The sequence below is a fragment of the Mobula hypostoma genome, chromosome 18, assembly GCF_963921235.1.
Source record: "Mobula hypostoma chromosome 18, sMobHyp1.1, whole genome shotgun sequence".
In the NCBI taxonomy this organism is placed as follows: domain Eukaryota; kingdom Metazoa; phylum Chordata; class Chondrichthyes; order Myliobatiformes; family Myliobatidae; genus Mobula; species Mobula hypostoma.
In genome coordinates, this window is record NC_086114.1 from 65,093,617 (window position 1) to 65,117,859 (window position 24,243).

Sequence of the window (24,243 nt, forward strand, 5' to 3'; positions counted from 1 at the left end):
TAGAGGCATTGGTAGTGCCTTTTTCCAGGGCAGCAATGGTTACTATGAGGAGACATACTTTTAAGTTGCTTGGAGGAAACTCCAGGGGGGGAATGACAGATAGGGTTTGTTTACACTATTTGCAAGGAATTCCTTGCCAAGAGTGGTGATCGAGGCAGATAAATAAGGGACATTTAAGAGACTCTTGAATTAGGCACATGGGTGATAGAAATGTGGAAGGCCGTGTGATTTTGGAGAAGATTAATAGTTTGCATAACATCAGAATCAGGTTTATTATCACTTGTGTATTTTGTGAAATTTGTTGCTTTGCGGCAGCAGTTCCATGTAATATATACATTACTATAAATTGCAGTAAGTTTATACAAAAAAAGTGCAAAAAATAGCAAGGTAATATTTATGGAGTCATGGACCTTTCAGAAATCTGATGGCACAGTGGAAGAATTCGAGTGTGTCTCGTCAGGCACCTGTACCACCTCTCTAATGTTAGTATTGAGAAGAGGGTATGTCCTGGGTAGTGGGAGTCCTTAATGATGGATGCTACCTCTTTGAGGCATCGCCTTTTGATGCTGGGGAGGCCAAAGGGCCTGTACTATGCGGTACTGTTCTATGTTCTATAAATCTTGTTGGAGAAAATGATTGTAATTAATCGGGTTGGATTTCTTGCTCATTCACTGACCCCTCCTACAGGGGGATGGAAGTTCTCTTTCTGATTCACTAAAGGTTTGAAACATCAGTGGTGACCCCTGGCTGTCAGAATGATTGACAGATTTTGATGTTAGGTTGCAGAAAGGATAAAAGGTGCTGTTAAAGCCAAGAATAAGTTTAATGAGTTAAAGACTTTGTGGTGGAGCTGAGTGCGATTCTATGTCTGAGCTTGCTGCTTGGGCTGCAATGGGAGTGGAGTTTCTGTATGATCTCATTCCACTTTGCAGATGCTGTCTTGCTCACTGCAGTGCTTTGTGTGATTGGTTCTATAATAACACAATATGCTGTAACTAGGCGGTTGCCTAAACATTTTGTGTAATTGGGTTTCAGGACATTGATTTCCAATAAAGGCTGCTAATCTAGTTAAGTTACTGAGTGAGGTGATACAGGAAAGGGGAAAAACTGCTCTGCAAGTATAAGTGTATACCGCATGAGCCTTAAGTGAAATATACTTGTTCATGTAAGTTTGTAATTTTATGTTTAAATTATTTATTTTCTTGAACTCCGAAAATGTGAAGACAAAACATTCCATAGGAAATGAAACAAGCACTGAAAAATGTAATCATGATTTGGAAATGCTAATATTGACCATTGTGATGCTGGTTTTCTTTGAAATTACAAGATGAACCTGTCTATTTTCGGAGGACTTTGGACTTGACAGATTGTGTCCTACAGAAAGAAAGCAAGGACCAGTTTTTTTTTGAAAACAATGCAAGCTCTCCTTTCAGTGTAATGAAATATTTTTCGATTTTGTTGGACATGAGTCAACTGTGCTATTTTTGTATCTCAAATCTGAAACAAAGGAAAGCTGTTAGGGACAAGGAACAATTTAGATGAAAATAAGTTACTTTTTCCTTTCCGTATAATTTTGCATTCTTTTTCCTGCCTGCTTGCTTTGCCTTTGTTTCCCAGAGCTGCATGTGCAGTTTCTCCCTGCTGACTCTTGCATTGCCTTGGTTTCATTATCCTGTTTCATTATCTTATTGTTTAGTTCTATCTCTTTTGGCATGCCATCACTTAGCTAAATCAATTCTATTCACTGCTATTTTTATCTATATCAACATCAGTTGGCGGCACGGTACCGTTGTTACCTGGCATAACACTATTACGGAGCCAGCTGAAAGATGGTTCATTTCCTGCTACTGCCTGTAATGTGCGTTTTCTCCAAGTGCTCCAGTTTCCTCCCACATTCCAAGCATGCATTTAGGGTTGGTCGTGGGCATGCAATGTTGATTCCCGATGTGGGCTGCCTTCAGATCATCCTTGAACTGTGGTTATTGACACAAATGATGTACGTTTCGATGTACATGTGACAAACAATATTTAATCTTTAAATCATAGCTTACTTTCTTAGTCATTGACATTTTCCTTGGACATAGACCAGATCTGATAATATCCCAATGTCTGAACCATTACAGCCATCTGGGAGTAGTTAGGTTTGAAGTTTCACTCCTGAATAAAGACATTTCTCAATTTTAAATGGCTGACCCCTTATTCTTACTCTGATCCAGTTAACCACATCATCCAGATCATTCATATAGATGACAAACAACAGACCCAGCACCAATCCGTGTAGCACTCTGCTCGTCAGACCTCCTGTCAGAGAGGCAACCCTTTACTACCATCCTCTGGTTTCTCTCACAAAGCCAATGTCTGATCCAATTTACTACCTTCAGTGTGTGCTGAACTATTATTCTTCTCTTCCCATCATCTTGTACCTGGAGTTAAACCCTTTATTCCCCTCCCATCCATATATTTATACAAATTTAAATGTTGAAATTGAACCCCCATCCATCACTTTCACTGGCAGCTTGTTCTACACTCTCACCACCCTCTGAGTGAAGAGGTTACCCCTCATTAAAGACTCAGAATTTGCTCATTATATTGCCCCCTCCGAAGCATTGAAAATTCTCCTGTCTGTTTGAATGGGACTCACTTTTACCTTTATTACTCTCTTCATTTATATAATACTTAAGAATTTTGTTTTTTGCAATTTTATTCACGTTCCTTCTGGCTTTTCCATATTGTAGCCTTCAGATTTGCATTTTTCTCTCTACTTTTTTGATCTTTTTTGTGTTGTTTACCTTGCTGTAGAATCTATGGATGTAAGTCTACTAACAAGACAAGCAAACCAATGTCAGTTTCCTTTTTCAGTCCAGCAAGGTTATTGTGACACTATTACAGCTCTGGGCATTGGAGTTTATTTCTGGCGTCCTCTGTAAGCAAGCTTGCACATTCCTTTCTGTGTGTGCATGGGTTTCCTTCGGGTGCTCCATTTTCCTCCCACAGTCCAAAGATGTACAGGTTAATTTGTCATTGTAAATTGTCCAGTGAAAACAAGGCAGAGAAGTTCCAAAACCTGTCCAACTAACCTGGGTGCGAGGGTGGATTGCTCTGAGCACTGAGCCAATTTGGAGAGGTCAAGGTGGCTTCTGCAGTGAAATCTAGGTCCAAAGTGAATTGCTGGGTGGTGCATTCTAGGCCCGGAGCAAATTGCTGTGGTGGAGCCTGGGCCCTAGTGTGAGGTACAATTTGCTGATCGGACAATTTAAATGCTGGCCCAGATAGTCTGGGGCTCCCCTCTCTGTGGCCCTGAGGCTGTGAGACTGCCAGTCGGCTGCTGCAAATTTTGTGGTTATTTGCCCTGCTGATATGATGAACTGAATACTGAGGCTTTGGGCCTACTCCAGGGATCTGGATAAAATCACTCAATTTGGTTGAGAATGCTGCTATTGTTGCTCGTTTCTGTTGTTTGCATAATCTGTGCTTTTTTTCTCTCTGGGATTGGTCTTTATTTTTTTAATTGGGTTCTTTCAGGTTTCTTGCTTTGCAATTGCCTGTCATCAGACAAATCTCAGGGTTGTATAATTTATACATTATTTGATAATAAATGTACTTTGGATCTTTGGATTAGGCTAGGGTTAAATCGGTGGGTTGCTGGGCAGTGTGGCTCAAAGGACCGGAAGGGCCTGTTACGTGTTGTATTGCTAAATAAATAAATTCTCTGCATTGGAGCTAAGTTACATTCATTTGGTTCCAGTGAACAAGCCACGTCCTTGGCATTCCCACTACAAGATTCCAGCAGCATAACGTGCACTCTGTGTTCTGTTATGGAAATTGATTATTCGGCTGGCAAAGGAATGATTCAAGGAGGTCCTTGAAGCCTCCTGGATGGGGTAGAGGGAATGGTGATGGGGTTACGTCCTCTACTCGATATCAGTGGACTGTGATGACTCAAAAGTGCAGACAGAGCATTTGGAATGGGCATTGAATATGTGAATTCATACATTAGGAATACGGAAGCTCATTTAAAAAGGTGGAGGACGTGCAGTACCTCCCAAAACACAAAGCCGAACCAACCTCTACACATTATTCCTTTCCATAGATGCTGCCTGGCCTGCTCAATTTCTCCAGTAGGAGATTGTGCCGATGCTGGAAATGTAGAGCCATATCCTCAAAATGCTGGAGGAGCTCAGCATGTCGGGCAGCATCTGTGGAGGGATAAGTTGTATTTCATGTGCATTATCTTTGCCTATTCACTGTTTTTTTGGGTTGGTGGTTTTGGTTTAGTTTGATTCTTTCATTGAGCAGTTAATAAAATGCGGATTGACTTGATGGACCATTTATGTAAGGTAGCATTGGAGTAATTGAGTTGCTGATTGGATGATGCTTGAACAGTTACAGACACAAACGTTTTCTGTCATAAGTTTTACAGCTCTCATAACTGATGGATTGTATCAGAAATGTTAAGGTCATGAATTTCAAGGAATTTTACTTCCATTCATTTCAAAAGTACTAGAGATTAAGAACAAGGCTGTAGCAGATGTCATGTTGAGGCTTTCTAAGGCTTTGATCAGATCACACTTGAAGGAAGTATTGTGACCAGTTCTGGGCCCCTTATCTAAGAAAGGATGTGCTGGCATTGGAGAGGATCCAGCGGAGGTTCACGAGATTGATTCCAGGAATGAAAGGGTTAACATGCGAGGAGCATTTGATGTCCCTGGGTCTGTACTTGCTGGAGATTAGAGGAATGAAGGGGGTTCTCATTGAAACCTATTGAATATTGAAAGGCTTAGAATGGATGTTGAGAGGACGTTTGTTATACTGGGGAGTCTAGGACCAGTTGTCACAGCTTCGGGACGGAGAGACATCCATTTAGAACAGAGATTAGGAGGAATATTTTTAGCCAGAGCATAGTGGTTCTGTGAAATTCATTGCCACAGAGGGCTGTGATTGCCAGGTCATCAAATATATTTAAAGCGGAGGTTGATAGGTTCTTGATTAGTCAGGGCGTCAAAGGTTACGGGGAGAAGGCAGGAGAATGCAGTGAACGGGGATGATGGATCAGCCATGAAGGAATGGTGGAGCATACTCGGTGGGCCAAATGGCCTCATTCTGCTCCTTTGTCTTAAGGTCTTGAGTATTATCGGTTTACTGAGAACTGATTCATCTGGAAAAATTACCTGAGACATTGCTGACTTTGATGTCGTAAAGATAAATTAAGAAGAATAGTTAAAAATTACAATCTTTTGAAAAATGAGGTCAGGCGAGTAAGTCTCAACTGATGAGTTGAGCAATTAATTTGATTGAGTTAGTTCGTATCACTTTTTCATTTCCTCTGTCAATCTTTTATTCAGATATACAGGGGAGAGGGACAAACTATTGATGGAAAAATTAACCCAAGTTTATTCAGGATATGATTAATGTGGCTTATCTTCATGGGTGTCAAACCATGGAAAATACATGTAGCAAGGCTCCAGGCTCTCCTTTGCATCAGGTATAAAGCTGATTATTGTACAACTGTTTAGCACATCAACTCTGTTACTGATCACAGTGGGATTGATTGGGTAATTGTCTCACCAATCATGCATGGTGTCCAGTTATTGCTGTTTAGGGAATTCACTGTTGACATTGAGACAGGTCAGTTTCATGTGGACAATTTGGTTTTGTGTGCAGCTTATATACCCAGTAAACAATTCAAGTTTACTTTTGGAGTAAATAAACTTTCATTTGTTGCAGTGTAAACTGTTGGCTGTAAGTTTTGCTGTAAATTTGGTTCTGCCTTCAATGCATTGGTGTCAGTGTTTTGATACACCACGTAGTAGGTAGAGCCTGTGGCTGGCTGATGGTGCAGCTTGTGAATAATTGCTGTTTTCATTTGTATCTGTACTAGTTTCTTTTATCTAAAGATGATTCTTGAGCTGTTTTCATTCTCTGCTCGCAGAGAATTGAGTACCAAGCACAGTTTTTATAGTTGACCTACGTTTTCTGATGCAAGAGTTAAGTGGTACATTAAAATATTGGGAATTCTACAGAAATCAACAGTAAGCAGCTTACAGTTAATAAGGAGGCAGAAAATTAACCGACAGAAAACTGGCAAATATCTAAAACAGCAACATTTTCTGTGGACGCATAAGAAGTATGAAGATAGCTTAGGTGAGTGTGGTACCCATGGTCATTGAGACTGGGGAATTTGTAACAAGAGGCAAAGAAATGGCAGCTGGATCAGTACTTCATATTACGCTTCATTGTGGAGGACATAGCAAATTTATCCCAAAGATTGAAACTGCATGAACAAGCTTCTACCCTTTACTATCAGGTAGAACAAAGTCACCAGGTTCTGGTGGCTTGTACCCTGTGATTTTAAACAAACAACATGTTAGTAAGATGTCAGATTAATCAAAGAAGTGGTGCCAGTAATTCAGAGAAAATGGATGTAATTAAACCAATTCAGTGATTTTATGAAAAGTTCATTGTGGCTGAAGTTCTTTGAAGATGTAATTAGCAAAGGGAAACCAGCAGACGTAGTATTATTTTTAGTCAAGTTTCCACACAAAAAGTTGGTGGATCAAGAAAAATCTCAGGACATTAGGGGAAGCATGATGGAATGGACTGAAAATGGGTTATTGTATAGAAGACGGAACAAACTAGTTATTTTCTGGCTGGCTGAATGTTATTAGTGGAATGCTCCAAGGATACCTTCTTAACCAGTTATTTATGATTAATATTAATGACTTGAAGGAAGTAGAGTGTAAGGTCTCCAAAGTTGCTGATGACTGGAGAATTGATTGGATGGTATGCTGTGATGAGAGTATATGGACTACGCAAAATGACATGGATTGTTTGAGTGGAAGAAACCTGTTGAATGGGGAAGGTATGAGACCATGCATTTTTTTGATAAGAGGAATCAGAAAGCAGACTATTATCTAAATGGAGAAAGATGGCAGATGAGTGAATCACAGAAGGATTTATTCTCAATCAGGAATTGCAAAAAATGCAAGTGTAGCATTTGGTTAGGAAGGCAGAGGACATGTGGTTTTTATCACAGACATTAGAGTTCAGAAATAAGTTTTATTACAATTGTACATGTAACCCTCTCACAGGGGGTTGAAGGCAAACTTGGCTTGTTAGCTAATTCTGCTAACAGTCACATGACTCAGCCGTGAGATGGCCACCTTCCACACAAGTCTACAGTTGGTATGACTTGGGTTCAACAAAACAGGAAAGTTGGAGTGTTCCTGGGTGGGATGTGATTTGTAATGAATGCTTGGAATGTTAATACTGCTCTGTGCAAAGTTGTCATTCGCCAGAAAAATAACAGATCATACACTGGCATAAAATTACAAAGGAAATTTATTTACCAAAATTTCAATTTTAACAAACAGTTAACAGAAAAAGAAAAGGAAAATTGAAGGGCCTGTTACCGTTAAACCAGTCTAAGTGTGCATATCAACATTGGAGCTCATTTCTGAAGTAGTCGGGATGCTTTACTTTGATTACTCTTGTGCTGACCCCACGTTCTGTTTGAAGGACACCAGCCTCAGTTTGAACTTTCCTCGACCATCTTGAACGAACTGGTTAATTCAGGAGTATTGTCACTTCCTTCTCGGAACCAGTTGTCTGCAGAAGGACTTCTTACAACAGTGTCTCTCCTTTGAGTGGCATTCTGTGAGCATCTTCCCTTGTGCTCCGCTCAGCAGACACTGCTAAAAGACCCCAAACCAGCCGACTGTCCTGCAGAAATCTGATCCCACCCAACTCTCTCAAATCTTCCATTGCATCCCACTAGGCAGAAGGGTACAACCTGTACCAGGACAAACGTGATTGGCATGGCTGTAGCTTCTAAAAATCTGCTTTAAGTAGTTGGAGCTGTAACTGGATGAACTCCAGATCATTTGTGAGGCTGAAGGGGTGATAGATAAGACATATAGAGAGGTAGCAGGACACAAGAAACTGGGTGGTAGTCAGGAAGGGGAGAGGGATTAAGGAGCCAGTGCAGAGTACCCCTGTGGCCATCCCACTCAACAACAGTATCACTTGAAGTCATAGTGGTTGGGTGTCTGGTGTGATTAGTGTCCTGAGCTGTGTATATTTCAATGCAAGAAGTATCGTAGGAAAGGTGAATGAAGATGAGATAGCTGGTTTACAAACAGAGGCAATGTGTAGTGAGGAGAGGCTGTTGATGGAGCAAAATTTCAGTCAATAGGATGAGTTGCAATGTAAAAGGCGGTCAAAATTGAAAAGGGTGAATACAGGATTGAAGGTGTTATATTCGAATGTGCACAGTATATGGAATAAAGTAGATGAAATTGTAGCGTAGTTGGTGATTGGCATGTATGATGTAGGCATCACTGATTCATGGCTGAAAGAAGATTATAGCTAGGAGCTTAATGTCCAAGGAAACAAATTGCATCAAAAGGACAGGCTGGAAGTTAAAGGGAACGGTGTTGCTCTGTTGGTTTAAAAAAAATTTGAAATCATTAGAAAGAAGTAATGTCAGGTCAGAAGGTGTTGAATCATTGTGGATAGAGCTAAGGAACTGCAAGGATAAAAAGACCCTGATGGGAGTTGTGTACAAACCCATAAACAATAGTAAGGATGTGATCTACAAATTATAATGGGAGATAGAAAATGCCTGCCAAAAGGGCAATGATACAATAGTCATGAGGGATTTCAGTATGCAAGTAGATTGGGAAAATCAGATTGGTGCTGGATTCCAAGAGGGGGAATTTCTAGAATGCCTATGAGATGGCTTTTTAGAACAGCTCACAGTTGGACCCATCAGGAGATCAGCTGTTCTCGATTGGGTGTTGTGCAATGGACCAGAATTGATTAAAGAACTTAAGGTAAAAGAACCCTTAGGGGAAAGTGATCATAATATGATTGAATTCACCCTGAAGTTTGAGAAGGAAAAGCTAAAGTCAGATGTATTAGTTTTACAGTGGAGTAAAGGAAATTACAGAGGCATGAGAGAGGAGTTGGCCAGAATTGATTGGAAAAGAACACTGGCAAGGATGATGGTTGAGCAGCAATAGCTGTAATTTCTGAAAGCAATTCAGAAGGCACAGGATAGATACATCCCAAAGAGGAAGAAGTATTCTAAAGACAAGATGACACTGTGTTGACTGTGGCTAACAAGAGAAGTCAAAGCCAAAAAGAGGGTACATAATAGAACAAAAGTTAATGGGAAGTTAGAGGATTGGGAAGCTTTTAAAAACCAGAGATAGAGTTGATGGCTTTGTTGCAAAGTTTGTAGACAGTATGAAGATAGGTGGAGGGGCAGGGAGTTTTGAGAAAGTAGAGAGGCTACAGAAGGACTTAGACAGATTAGATGAATAGGCAAAGAAATAGTTGATGGAATAGAGTATCGGCAAGTGTATAATTGTGCACTTTGGTAGAAGAATTGAAAGTTGACTATTTTCTAAATGGAGAGAAAATGCAGAAAACTGAGGCACAATGGGACTTGGGAATCTAGTACAGGATTTCTGAAAGGTGAATTTGCAGGTTGAGTCTGTGGTGAAGAAGGCAAATGTGATGTTAGCATTCATTTCAAGAGGACTAGGATATAAAAGCAAGGATGTAATGTTAGACTCTATAAAGAACTGGTGAGGCCTCACGGAGTATTGTGTGCAGTTTTGGGCTCCTTAGAAGGGATGTGCTGAAACTGGAGAGAATTCAAAGGAGTTTCATGGGAGTGATTCCAGGATTGAATGGCTTGTCATATGAGGTGTGTTTGATGGCTCTGGGCCTGTATTCAATAGAATTCAGAAGAATGAGGGATGACCTCACTGAAACCAATAGAGAGGTGAAAGGCTTTGATAGTGGATGTAGAGAGGATGCTTCCTATGGTGGGAGAGTCTAAGACCAGAGGACGTAGCTTCAGAATAGAGAGCATCCTTTTAGAACAGAGGTGAGGAGGAATATCTTTTGTCAGAGAGTGGTGAATCTGTGGAATTCATTGCCACAGGCAGCTGTGGAGGCCAAGTCTTTATGCATATTTAAGGCAGAGGTTGATGGATTCTTGATTAGTCAGGGCATGAAGGGATGTGGGAAGAAGGCATGAGATTGGGGTTGAGAGGAAAATTGTATCAGCCATGATGAAACGATGGAGCAGACTCGATGGGCCAAATGGCCTATTTCTGCTCTTATGCCTTATGTTCTTATTTTGTATTATATAGTATTATGTTTGTTACAGCTTAAAGTATTTTATTAATACAATTTTCAATCTAAGTTTATACTTAGATTATTGCTTCCTGGCAAACAACAAATTTGGATGGGTGTCTGTATTTGCACAGGTAATTGTCGTGTTTTTGTGTTTACCTGAATCGTATACAGTATATCCTAGAGCAATTTATTTATTGATACAGGCCTTTTCATCATTATTCTTATGCATTGCAGAGTTACGTTACTTTTAGTTTGTATTCACAGTAATAGCTAACTCATTACAAGCTTACTCTGAGAGGGTTACATACACATAAATTTCTGTATTGATTTTGTTCATTTACAGTCAATCAAAAGAGCAAAGCAGTGTACACTGCATGATTTCTTCCGATAACTGAGGAGCTCTTACGGTTTTTTAGTAGTATGGTAGTATAGGTCGTGTTCCAATTTCTTCTGTATTTTATTTAAATACATAATTTGTTACTTGGTTAAACGGTAGTTAGTTTTTTTTTTGTACCTTTTAACTACTTCCATGAAACCCTTTTCCATGGCTAGTTGGACCTAAACGTACTGGTCCCAAGATGTCGCAGTTAACCAGAATTCACTCTGTTGGTAATCTGCACATTTGGACTAAGTACTCTGTATTGATTAATAACCTTGCAAGAATGTTCCTGATTTTCCTGGCCCCAACACTGCATTCTGGGTAATGATCAGCATTTGTACTGCTTCACATACTTTGCAAGGGTCTCCTCCGAATTTTGATGGCTCTTAACTCTTCAACTTTGCAGCTGTTGCAAATTCAAACTTAAAGGACATATATTTTTGTTACTTTGCAGAATTTGCTGTTAACCAAAGAGACAAAATACTGAAAATGGTTAGCTGACCAGGTAGTCAAGTGCAGAGAGACACAGAATTGTTGTTTCAGATCAGCGATCTTTCATCAGATTGTTTTGAATGCTGTTCTAAGACTATTCATGTTTCAGTTGTACATTTCTGAGGAAATTGTAACATGCAATTGAGGTCCAGGTTCCGAGTGACTTGCTCTTGGAATGTTCTAGACATCAACTGTTCCTTTTGCTACTTGTTGATTTTTAAAAAAAATAGTACCTGAGTATAGGTATATAACAATCCTTCCACAGGCTGTTTTCTGGCGAGATCAAAGTGGAATTTGGCATTAGGTTTTATGAAATGAGGAACATTTTAAGTCCGTTAGCTTTGACAGTCAGTTTTGAATTCCAAGTCAAGGTCAAGTTTATTATTATATACATAAGGATATGTATGCACAAGTGCTATGAAAACTATGAAACTATGAAAGTGCATGTAGCATTCATATAAATAGCATTAATAAGTAAAGCATAAATTGTGCATAATTAACAAGAAAGAGCACAAGTAGGACAAAATAAATCAATTTCAAGTTCAAGTTTATTGTCATTCAATCGTACATATGCATAGCGCCAAATGAAACACCATTTCTCTGGGCCAAGGTGCACAACACAGTACATGGAACTTGCACACAATATTACCGCACATAAATTAATAACTAATAAGGTACATTTACATCATATGTTTAAAAAATGTAAACAGTAAAATGCCACCCAGGTGGTGGCAGGAACTCGGTTTCACAGCCTGGGGGAAGAAGCTGTTTCCCATCCTAACAGTTCTTGTCCTAATGCTAGCGTACCGCCTGCCTGTTGGAAGGATGGGAGGGATCATTGACAATGCTAGGGGCCCTCCTATTCAGCGCTCCTGGTAAATATCTCTGGATCGAAGACAGACCCTGATGACCTTCTGACCTATCCTCAATCCTTTGTAGCGTCTTGCGGTTAGATGCCTTACAATTCCTGTACCAGACAGTGATGCAGCTGGCCAGGTCACTCTCAGTGCTGCTCCTGTAAAAATTATAAGAATGGGGGGGGGGTCGCTTGCCTCAATCTTCTCGGGAGGTGGAGATACTGCTGTGTTTTCTTGACCCAATAGATGGTGTTGAGGTAGCAGGTGAGGTCCGTTATGTGCACTTTCAGAAACTTGGGATTCCTAACTACACTGAGGAGCCATTTATGTTCAGAGTTGAGTGGCCAGCCTGCACCTTCCTAAAGTTTACAATAATCTTTTTTGTCTTATCCACAATGAGATTCAATTTATTGTTTTTAGCACCATTCTACTAGCCGCTCTACCTCGTCTGTACGCTGTCTCGTCATTGTTGATGAATCCAACCATTGCTGTCATCTGCAAACTTGATTTGGTTGGAACTGAACCTAAGTTGTGCAGTCATGTGTCAGCAGCAGGCTCAGCATGCAGCCGGTGTTAGATGTGATGAAGCTGGAGAAGTTGCTGCCAACACAGGCTGTCTGTGGCCTTTCTGTCAAGACCAACTGAGTGCAAAGTGATCATAGTGTTGCTGAATTAGGATTTTGAAGGTTGGTTCAAGAACCGAATGGCTGAAAGGTAGTAGCTGCTCTTGAACCTGCTGGTGTGGAGCTTTTTGGTTGTGTTTGTATTCTAAATCTGATTATTTCCAATACTGTATATCCTGCACTTGAATGCTTGAGTAGGAGAATGAGGAGTGACTTCACGAAGCTTAAAATCATTAGAGGTATGGATGTTGTTGTTGTTGTTGTTCGTCCTCTGTAGTCGAAGATGACCATGGCTTCAAAGTCAAATGGGAGTTTGGTGGCTGTGGGTCCGGAGGTGACTGATGAGGCCAATCCGGGCCCTGAAGGCTCGCCCACATGTGGGACACAAGTGGGTGGGTGCTGTCGTGGCAGTGGATGCTGCTCGGGCCTTGCGCACAGCACGCTTTCGTTGCGCCTCGATGATGCGCCTGACTTCAGCTGCACGGGCTCCTGTGGTGATCTTGCTGCGCCAAGCTGGACAGTCGAGGGCAAGCGTCTCCCACGTGTTGATGTCGACACCCAGGCCTTTGAGGGACGCTTTGAGGCATAAGGTGGAGGTGGTGACCCTTTTCCACAGGGTTGGGGAGTCAAAAGAAGAGAGTACAGATACAAGATAAGAGGGAAGACTTGTGATATCTCAGAGGTAACTGTTTGACAGAGGATAATGAGCACTTGAAATAAGCTGCTCAAGGAAGTGTTTGAAATGAGCACAGTAGCAACATTTAAGAAGCATTTGGAGAATAGGGGCTTGGAGGGTTCTGGGCCAAACATGGGTGAGGAGAAGCTGTGGTTAGCATGGAACAGTTGGGCTGAAGGGCCTGTTTCCATGCTGTTACTTCCTGATACAGTGAGGTATTTGTGGTGATGGACAGTTCAACAACTGAAAGTAAAATTTATGATTTTATCCATTCTCAATGATGGAAAAATCCAATAGGTAGATTTAAAGATGGAATCTTACATAACAACCTTCAGCCTGAAGTATTGCACAGATGATTCTACCCCTGAGATCCACATAGTCACAAAATAATTTTTCAGCTTGTTCACTTAATTCCATGTGATTTTTGCAAATGCCTTGGCACACTGGATGCAGCAAGGTTGGGGAATGACAGCATTTGACCCACATGTTGAAGACTTGTGCTCCTGAATCTGGTATGTTCACTCTAGTGATATTCAGCACAAAGGAAATTGTGCCTGTTTGGCTCATATGAGGTCATGCAATTATTCTCAGTCATTATCAGAGAGGCAGAAAGGCTATTGTGCACCATTTTGTCATCACAAGCTTGTTCGTGAATTTAGTGAATCCTGACGAAGGGTCTTGGCCTGAAACGTCGACTGTACCTCTTCCTAGAGATTGCTGCCTGACCTGCTGCGTTCACCAGCAACTTTGATGTGTGTTACTTGTTCATTAGTGCTCAGTTAAGTCCACATTCATTCCATCTTTGGTCCAAAAATGACCGTCAAGCGGAATTTTAGAGGTGTGTGTGTGTCCGCCCTTAACTCCTGGTAGAGTCGTTGGGGCACCGTCATGACAAGCTTTTTGCACAGATCTTTTTGGTATGCTGATCATACAACGTGTCTTGGGCATCTGAAACCTGGCGGAGCCCATCCCTCTCCAGGTTTTTTTTTTACGAGGTTGAGTTGTTCGCTCGACACTCAACCCAGGCATGGATGGAGAGCCTGCAAGGGAGCCGGCTGGATTTGAACTTGGGAGTTCTCCTCCCGAAGTCCAGCGTTGATGCCACTACACCACCAGCCGGCTTCAGAGTCATGGCTGGCCTTCCAATCTCAACAGCATTTGAATAAATGTTCCATCAAAGAGTTGATTTAAAAGAAGGGAATTTCTCAGTTGTATGGAATCAAAAAAATAATGGTGGCCAATAGGTGTCAATGCTGTCAGATCCAAGTTGAGAGTGCTCAGTCCAAGCAAATGCAAATACTCCGTATCAAGTTCAAGTCAGTTTATTGTCATTGAACCATATACATGTACACTGCTAAAGGAAACAATTTTCCTCTGGACCATGGTGCACAACATACTGCATATACCTAATGCTTATAACCCATAAAGTAATATTACCACTAGTAATTTAACAAATTATAAGATGCATTTACAATACAAATTAGAGTAAACTGTATAACATTGCTGGTGCTTCATACATGATGAGACTTGGGTGGTGGCAGGGAGGCCAGTTGTCATATGGCCTGGTGGAAGAAGCTGTTACCCATCCTATCAGTCTTCATTCTTATCATCTATCACCAGTCATCCTATCGTGAGGTCAGAAAGATATTTATTGATGGTTGACCCATAATCTGAAATCATGAGGTTGTTTTTGAGTGTGTGCAGCAATTCAGCCTGGACGGGTAAAAAGCAAATAATATTTGACTTTGCACTAATAGGAAATTACTGTCTGGAGCAAGAGAAAGTCTGAACATTCGTCCAGAGTTTTCACAGCATTTCATTGTTGAATCCCTATCACAAATGTCCCAGAAAGCATTATAGATCATTAATTTATCTAACTCAGTATGATTGCTACAGCTATAGATACCTGGAAAAATGATCTATATTAATATGATTTCACTAATTACTTCAACAATTGTTCCATTGCCTTGTGCACCATCTGAGATGCAGTCCTATGGCTCCATTAACAACTTTCCCCTGGATCACCAGCAAATTGGGACAGCACCATCATGGTCAACAAGATTATGTCTACATTAGACTATCCTGAAGTGTAGGGATGTTGATGAGTAAATTTGTATAATAATTTTAAAAAATAATGGGTAATCTGATGAGCCTGATAAATATCTGTGGTATGCAGACATCAAAAGAAGATGAGTAAATATTGTATTGTTTATTGAGCTGCTCATTCTTCCTGAAGGCATGTTTTTATTAGAGAGCACAGAATTGGCTCTTCCAACACAACGAGCCACAGTACCCAGCATCCCACCAGTTTAACACTAGACTAATCACAGGACCAATTAACCTACCAATTGGCATGTCTTTAAACTGAGAGGAAACAGGAGCACTCAGAGGATACACACATGTCCACATGTACAAACTCCTTGCAGATGATGCCAGAAATGAACTCCGAACTCAATGCCTTGTGCTCTAATCATGTTTTGCTAGTCTAAAGATAAAACATCAAAGTTCCTAGTCTGTTGTTTTGAAGACCCCTGTAGACCTCCACGGATTAATTGTTGTCATTTCATTTTGATTTGGAAATGTACATATTGTTCTGACAAGATAATAATTTAGTGTTTTCAGGTCATTGGATTGTTGTGGTACGAAGTTTTGCATTGTTTTGTACCTCTGAAAATGTGATTTCTGCTTCTGTTGCATTTTTAGGTCTGATATCATGAAGCAGGACCGGCCCAGCGTTTGGATGTGCTATTATTGCTGATGGCACAACTGATCCAATATGAATGTGCATGATGTTGGTGGAAGACGACGCTGTGAAGACAATGAGTTTACGTTGCGGGTTTACCCAGAGAGTATAGCAGAAGGCACCATTTATTGCCCTGTTGCTGCAAGGAAAAGCACCAGTGCAGCAGAGGTTATTGAAATACTGATTTACAAATTACAACTAGAGAAGACAAAATGCTATGTCCTGGCAGAAGTGAAGGAGTTTGGTGGGGAAGAGTGGATACTCAATCCATCCGACTGTCCTGTGCAGCGCATGATGCTTTGGCCACGCAGTGCCCTAGAAAATCGTTTCAGCAGCGAGGACTATCGCTTCCTGCTTCGAGAGAAAAACCTTGATGGTTCTATTCATTATAGCAATCTGCAGTCATGGTTGAGGGTAACGGAGGAGCGGCGGAGGATGATGGAGCGAGGTTTTTTGCCTCAACCTCAGCAGAAAGACTACAACGATCTGTGCAATCTACCAGACTTGAATGAAAACACACTTCTGGATAACCTACGCAATAGATTTAAACAAGAGAAAATCTACACCTATGTGGGAACGATTTTAATTGCCATAAATCCTTTTAAATTTCTTCCTCTTTACAACCCCAAATATGTAAAAATGTATGATAATCACCAACTGGGTAAACTGGAACCCCATGTATATGCCATTGCTGATGTGGCATACCATGCCATGTTACAACGCAAGAAGAACCAGTGTATTGTTATTTCGGGTGAGAGTGGCTCAGGAAAGACACAAAGTACAAACTTCCTGATCCATCATCTTACTGCTTTGAGCCAGAAAGGATTTGCCAGTGGAGTAGAACAGATTATTCTTGGAGCTGGACCCGTGCTGGAGGTAAGATGCATCACGTGATTTCCTCTTGAGGGAATGGAAAGAAACATAATTACAAGTCAACAGATCTGTGCTTTAATTTTGTTCTAATCCAATTTTACACAGGAAGCAAATTTTCCTTTATTTGTTATACATAGCATACCAGTTGCATTTCATTGTTAAAAACCTAAATCTTTCACTTGTAAGTGCACTAATGAAGCCAGATATTGTGCATCATCGTGTCCAGAGGTACCTTACTCTTCAGAAAGTACTTTCTGAGTTTCAATCCTGCCTTTTATCATGTGAATAATAGAGTTTTGTTATAATTATTTTTGAACTTTACCAGATCCCACACAGCATATCCCTCCCAATTCTTGATTTGAAAATCTAACAACACACATCAAAGTTGCTGGTGAACGCAGCAGGCCAGGCAGCATCTAACCTGACGAAGGGTCTCGGCCTGAAACGTCGACTGCACCTCTTCCTAGAGATGCTGCCTGGCCTGCTGCGTTCACCAGCAACTTTGATGTGTGTTGCTTGAATTTCCAGCATCTGCAGAATTCCTGTTGTTTGCGTTGAAAATCTTTAACACCTGGTCTGTAAATCATATTATTTTGAGGATTTTGAAAAATGTTCTGCTCCAAGGTACATCTGCCGAAATTTGCTGGAGTCCTTGGTGACATACCAAATTTCAAATTCCTAATGAAGTAGAGTGCATTTTTCTGACTTCTTTTTCCTTGAGCCCATAATTAGTTCCTTGCTCTTGCTGAGGTTAAGTATGAGGTGGTGGTTGTTGTGACACCACTCAACTAGCTGGTCTATCTCACTCCTTTACGCTTCCTTGTTACCGTCTGAGATTCTGCCAGCAATAGCAGATTTGCATATGTTGTTTGAGCTGTGTCTAGCCACATAGTCCTGGTTGTGGAGAGTAGAGCATTGGCTAAGCACACATTCTTGAGATACACCTCTCCCTTGCTGACAAACAGATCTGCATTGACTGGTATCCTGATAAAAGTTGAGGATCCAGTTGCGAAGGGAGGTTCAACAGCTCAGGCTTTGAAGCTTGGTGATTAGCAGTGAGGGAATATTAGTGTTGAAAGCTGATCGATAAACAACAGCCTGATGTTTGTATTGCTCAAGTCCAGGGTTTCCGAAGACAAATAGAGACAGTGAGATTGGTGTTGATCTGTTTTGTGATAGGCAAATTGCAGAAGGCCCTGGTCATTGCTCAGGCGTGATTAATTTGAGCCAAATCCTTTCAAAACACTTCATTACAGTAGACATGAGTGCTACTGGGGTATAGCGTTGAGACACTTCACCCTTTTCTTGGAGTGATATGATATGTTTGATGCTCTTTTGAAGCTGATCGGAATCTCTGATTGCTGTTTAAGATGTTGATATCCTCCAATCATTGAACCTGCAGGCCAATTTAATTCCTGAAAGCAGGAAATGCTGATCAGCAGAGATTTTTAGTACCCAGCTAGGTACACATTTGGTGCTTGACATCTGGAGTGTTCAACTTTTTGAAGAGTGTTCTGACAGTGTCCTTTGGGACACAGATCACAAGGTTGCCAGATGCTATGGGAATTTGCACAGAGGCGTATTGTTGTTGGATTTGTTAAAATGATGTGTACAGATTTATCTGTTTGCAAGTGACACAAATAATTTAGCACCCTCTACCATGTGTATAATTTTATTCCATATATGCTCATTTTGTTGTTTCTATGGTTTCTGAGGAGGCTTGATCACTTGGAACAGTGAGTCTGCAGGGCAGTTTAATTCTTGAAGCCGGGAAGTACTGTGCACATTTGAGAATGTAGTTTCTGTTACTTTATCAAAATATGAACCCAAGAACAATGATTTCATTAATACTGTATGGATTATTTGGTCTAATCAAATAAATTGGAATTGGTTTATTATTGTCACAAGCTATATTGAGAAGCATATCTTGCAAACTGCAAACCGATCAAATCATTATGCAGTGCATTGAGATTGAACAAGGTAAAACAATAACAATGCAGACTAAAGTGCAACAGCTACAGAGAAAGTGCAGTGCAGGTAGACGATAAAGTGCAATGTCATAACAAGGTAGATTGTGAAGTCAAGCGTCCATCTTATTGTGCAAAGAGATTTGTTCAAAAGTCTGGGAGCAGCTGGTAGAAGCTGGTGATGCATGCTTTCAGGCTTTTGTATCTTTTGCACGGTGGGAGAGGGAGAAGAGAGAATGTCTGTGGTTGGTGGGGTATTTGATTATGCTGGCTGCTTTAATGAGGCAGTGAGAAGTGTAGACAATCTATGGAGGGAAGACTGTTTTCTGTGATGAGCTGAGTAATGTCCAAAACTCTCTGCAGTTTAATTTGGTCATGTGCAGAAGAGTTGCCATACCAAGCTGTTATGCATCCAGATTGAAAGCTTTTGATGGTGTATTGACTAAAATTGGCTGGGGTTGAAGTGGACATGCCTAATTTCTTTAGCTTCCTGAGCAAGTAGAGGCATTGGTGAGCTTTCTTAGCCGTGACATCAATGTTGTTCAAAGTAAAACGTATTATCAAAGTACGTACATGTCACCACATACAACCCTGGGATTCTTTTTCTGCCAGGTGTACTGAACAAATCTATAGAACTGTAACTGTAAACAGGATCTGTAAATTGTAAACATGAAGAAATGTAAACTGTTAACAAACTGTGCAAATGCAAATAATAAATAGCAAAAAATAACGAGCATGAAATAACAAGATAAGAGCCCTTAAATGAGTGTAGTTATCCTCTTTTGTACAAGAGCCTGATAGTTGATGGGTACTAAATATTCTTGAACCTGGTGGTTTGAATACCAAAGCATCTGCACCTTCTACCTGATAGCAGCAGCGAGAAAAGAGCATGGCCTGGGTGGTGAGTATCTTTGATAATGGACACTCCTTTTCTTCTGCAACGTTTCATGTACAGTTGCAAAAAAAAAAGTTTGTGAACCATTTGCAGTTACCTGTTTTTTTGATTAATTATTCATAAAATGTGGACTGATCTTCATCTAAGTCACAATCTGCCTAAACTAATAACACAAACAATTATACTTCACGTTCATACTGTGTTCTCATTTAAGCAATTCTAGTCTAGGTTAAAAAGAAGTATTTGAACTTCTGGGGTAATGCCTTCTACAAAAGCTATTTAGAGTCAGGTGTTCCAGTCAATGACATGAGATTGGAGGTGTGGGTTGTAGAGGTGCCCTGACCTATATTAAAAAAAAAGACATAGTCAGGTTATTGACAGAGCTTGCTCTTCTCAAGAAAGATCTTTGATCAAAACAAATTTCAGAGGACCTTAGAAGAATTGTAGAGATGCATGAAGCTGGAAAAGCTACAAAAGCATTTCTAAAGACCTGAGTGTTCATCAGTCCACAGTAAGAGAAATTGTCTACAAATGGAGGAAATTATGTTCTGTTGCTACTCCCCTGAGGAGGAGATGATCAAACCAAGAGCACAATGTGCAATGCAAGAGGTGAAAGAGAACCAAAGGGTAACAGCAAAAGACCTGCAGAAATCTCTAGAACTTGCTAAAGTCTCTGTTCATGAGTCCACGATAAGAAAAATACTGAACAAGAATGGTGTTCATGGAAGGACACCATGGAGGAATCCACTGCTCTCCAAAAAAAAAATTGCTGCACTGTCAAGTTTGCAAAAGACCACCTGGATGTTCTATGGTACTTTTTGGACAATGTTCTGTGAACAGCTAAGATGAAAGTTGAACTTTTTGGCAGAAATTCACACCGCTATGTTTTGAGGAAAGGGGCACTGGACACAACACCAAAACCTCATCCTAATTGTAAAGCATAGTGGAAAGAGCATCATGGTTTGGGGCTGCTTTGCTGCCTCAGGACCTGGAGAACCTGCAATCATTGAGGAAACAATTAATTCCAATGTATCAAGACATTTTACAGGAGAATGTCAGGGTAGTAGTCATCACCAAAAGCTTAATAGAAGTTGGATAATGCAACAAGACAATGATCCAGAACGGAAGAGTAAACCAAAAACAGAATGGTTTAAGAGGAAGAAAATTCATGTTTTGGAATAGCTGTTTCAAGATCACTTTCAGGACTATGTATGACCCAGACCTTAACCCAATTGAGATGCTGTGGCATGACCTGATGAGGTCTTTTCATGCAAGGTGTCCCAGAAATATTGATGAACTGAAACAGTTTTGTATGGAGGAGTGGTCTAAAATTCCTCCTTGCCATTGTGCAAGTTTGATCAGCAGCTACAGGAAATGTTTGGTGGAGGTTATTACTGCTAAAGGATTTCCTACCAGTTATTAAATACAAGGGTTTACATACTTTTTCCCACCTGGACTGTGAATAATTATTTAGTGTGTTCAATAAAGTCATGGAAAGTACAATTGTTTGAATCTTATTAGTTTAGGAAGATTGTGCTTGTCTGTTATTGTGACCTAGATGAAGATCAGACCACATTTTATGAGTAATTAATGCAGAAAACTGGGTGATTGCAAAGGGTTCACAAACTTTTTCTTGTAACTGTGATGTGCTCAATGGTTGGAAGGGTTTTACCTGTGATGTACTGGGCTGAATCCACTCTTCTGTTGGATTTTCTGCTCAAAGGCATTGGTGTTCCCATAACAGACTGTAATGACGTCAGAACATTTTCCACCATACATCTATAGAAATTTGTCAAAGTTTTCGATGACATGCTGAATCTCCACAGACTCCTAACAAAGTAGAGGTGCTGCCGTGCTTCCTTCACAATTATACTTATGTGATGGGTCTAGGACAGGTCCTCTGAGATAGGGACACCCAGGAATTTAAAGTTACTGACTCTCTCCACCTCTGATCTTCCAATGATTACTGGCTCGTGGACTTCTACTTTCCCTGCCCCAAGTGAGAGGTTGTTGTTATCACACCACTCAGCGAAGTTTTCAATCTCTTTCCTCCATGCTGATTCATCACCACCTTTGATACAGCCGGCAACAGTGTGTCATCAGCAAACTTGTACATGGTGTTGGAGCTGTACTTAGACCACACAGTCATAGGTGTAAAGCAAGAAGAGCAGAGGGCTAAGTATACATCCCTGTGATGCTCCTGTGCTGATGGAGATTGTGGAGGAGATGTTTTTGTCAATCCAAACTGACTAGGGTCTACAAGTGAGGAAATCCAGGATCCAGTTGCACAAGGGAGTATTGAGACCCAGGTCTTGGATTAGTTTTGAGGTGTTGATGGTGTTAAATGCCAAGCTATAATCAATAAAGAACATCCTGATGTTATGCATCTTTGTTGTTGGACCAGAGCAGGATTTTGTGATGTTCAAATCTAGGAACTTGAAGATCTAAATCCCCAATACCATTGATGTAAATAGGTGCATGAGCACCCCCCCCCCCCGCCCATGAAGGCAGTGACCAGCTCTTTGTTTTGCTGCTTTCGAGGGAAAGGTTGATGTCATGACACCTTACCTGGTGTTCTGAACCCCCCCTCCCCCCACCACAAGATCTCAGCTCCAAACTCCTTGCACTCTCACCCCAGATCACTTTCAGGCCCAGCATCAGGATTTTCAAACAATCAAGGGAGTAGGTTCTTCCAATTTAATAATCTTGTATGCCTGCTAGGTCTCCCATCATTTTCTGAAAAGAAAACAAATTGATTATCTCCAAATTTCCCAGTGCTGGCAGCATTCCCTTTCTGTTCTTTCCAGTGGAATTGTCTTTCCTGTTATGTGCTGAAGGTATTCACATAGTGCTATTGGGCAGGGGGTTCTGAGAATTTGACAAAGACTAAAATGATCTTTGGTAGTGTGATTTTTGTTTTTGGATGTGCCCCTGACACACTCTCAAGATTGTTTAATACCATTTTTTGTAAAGGAGAATGAGATAATTGTTACTCCTGATGTAATGCAGAACAAAAAGCAACACGAGTAAGAATACAATAATAATAATAAAAACACAATAACTATAAATACATAAGATCGCTTATATACACTAATTGTTTGTTCATCATGTGATGCTAGGCTGCACATAAGGTGATAGACAGGAAATAATGGTGGAGTTAGTGAGTGGAGGTGCTGATCAGCCTTGCTGCTTGGGGAAAATGGTTGTTTTTGAGTCTAGTGGATGATATGTAGTCTCCTCCCTGCTGGGAGTGGGACAAACAGTCTGTGAGCTGTGTGGATGGATCCTTCATGATGTTTCTCAACTTGGTGAAGAGGTGGTGACTTTGGCAAGTACTGTTAAAGTAGACTTGGCTAGTTCTTGAGTTGCTTTTTGTAGGTGGTTCAAGATGATGAAATCATGCACAGCATACAGTATTGTGCAAAATTCTGCACGTTTAGCAAGGGAGCCTAAGCTCTGTGTGTGTGTGTGTGTGTGTGTGTGTATGTATGTGGCTGGTTCATCTGGGTTTCTGGTTGGTCGTCACCTGGAAGTTGGAGTGTTTATTAATGAGAATGCTGTTGAATGTCAAGGGTAGGTTTAGTCTCTATTGGAAATGGTAAATCCTAGCCTGGTGGGGATTTGTGCTTTTAGCCCACACTTGAATTTTGTTTGAGTTTTGCAGTGTGCTGTTATGAGCTTAATCAAATGAGGAGTTGCAAGTGGAGTAGAATATTATGCAAGTTGATTGCAATAATGTAAAGCCATGTCTTAACCTAGAGGCATAAGTTAAAGGTGAGAGGAGAAAAACTTCAAGGGGACATGAGGGGGCAAATTGTTCTCTAGAGGGTGGTGAAAACTGGGCCTCCTATTTGGATATGAGACAGGGCAAGTGACTTGAAGTGTCAGTGTGGGAGCAGTTTGCGACCAGTGACCACGATTCTTTTGGTGTTAAAGTAATTGGGGAAAAGGATAGGATTAAGTCACAAGTTAGTCCTAAATTGGGGTGGCTGATTTTGATGGCATCAGACTAAGGTTGGGATAGGCTGTTTGTAGCTAAATGGATGTCTAGCAAGTGGGAGGCTTTTAAATATGAGATGGGGAGGGTTCAGACCTAGCTTTTTCTTATTGTGAAGGACAAAGCCGGCAGTACTGTATTAGCAAACCCAGGTTTACAAGAGAAGTTGAGTACTCGTCAGGAAAAGGAAAGAGGAGACGTTTGTTAGGTAAATATAGCTTGGATTGGCTGATAAGGCAAAGGAGAACCTCAAGATATTCTATTAGAATATTAAGAGCAAAACTGGTAACCAGGGAAAGTATAGGGCCCGATAAGGATCACTGTAGTTTTCTATGTGTAGAGCCACAGGAGAATGAGCAAGGTCTTAAATTCATGTTTCTCAAGGAGAAGGTCAGAGACCTCAAAGGGTTAAATGGTCTAATTCTGCTCCTAGTTGTTGGAAGATTCCTGGAGAGGATTTTGAGGACTGGATCTGAGATGAGATCTTGAGGCAAAGGTGTTGCTGTGCTTCGCCAAACTGGTATTTTAAAATGTGCTGTTTGATCTTTTTGCTTGTGAACTGAAATTATTGTTGAATTGTGTTATAGTGCCA

The 24,243-nt window shown here is 40.7% G+C and overlaps 1 protein-coding gene across 6 annotated transcripts in view; it reads left to right on the forward strand.

The window, feature by feature from the left end:
- myo9aa (myosin IXAa) overlaps window positions 1–24,243 on the forward strand; it is a 366,573-nt gene that overhangs the window by 36,327 nt on the left and 306,003 nt on the right. For all 6 annotated transcript variants that reach the window (XM_063071043.1, XM_063071045.1, XM_063071047.1 and 3 more), the window contains exon 2: window positions 15,880–16,795. In XM_063071043.1, the coding sequence (XP_062927113.1) occupies window positions 15,953–16,795 (843 nt within the window). In that variant the 5' untranslated portion in view covers window positions 15,880–15,952. The remainder of the gene's footprint in view (window positions 1–15,879; window positions 16,796–24,243) is intronic.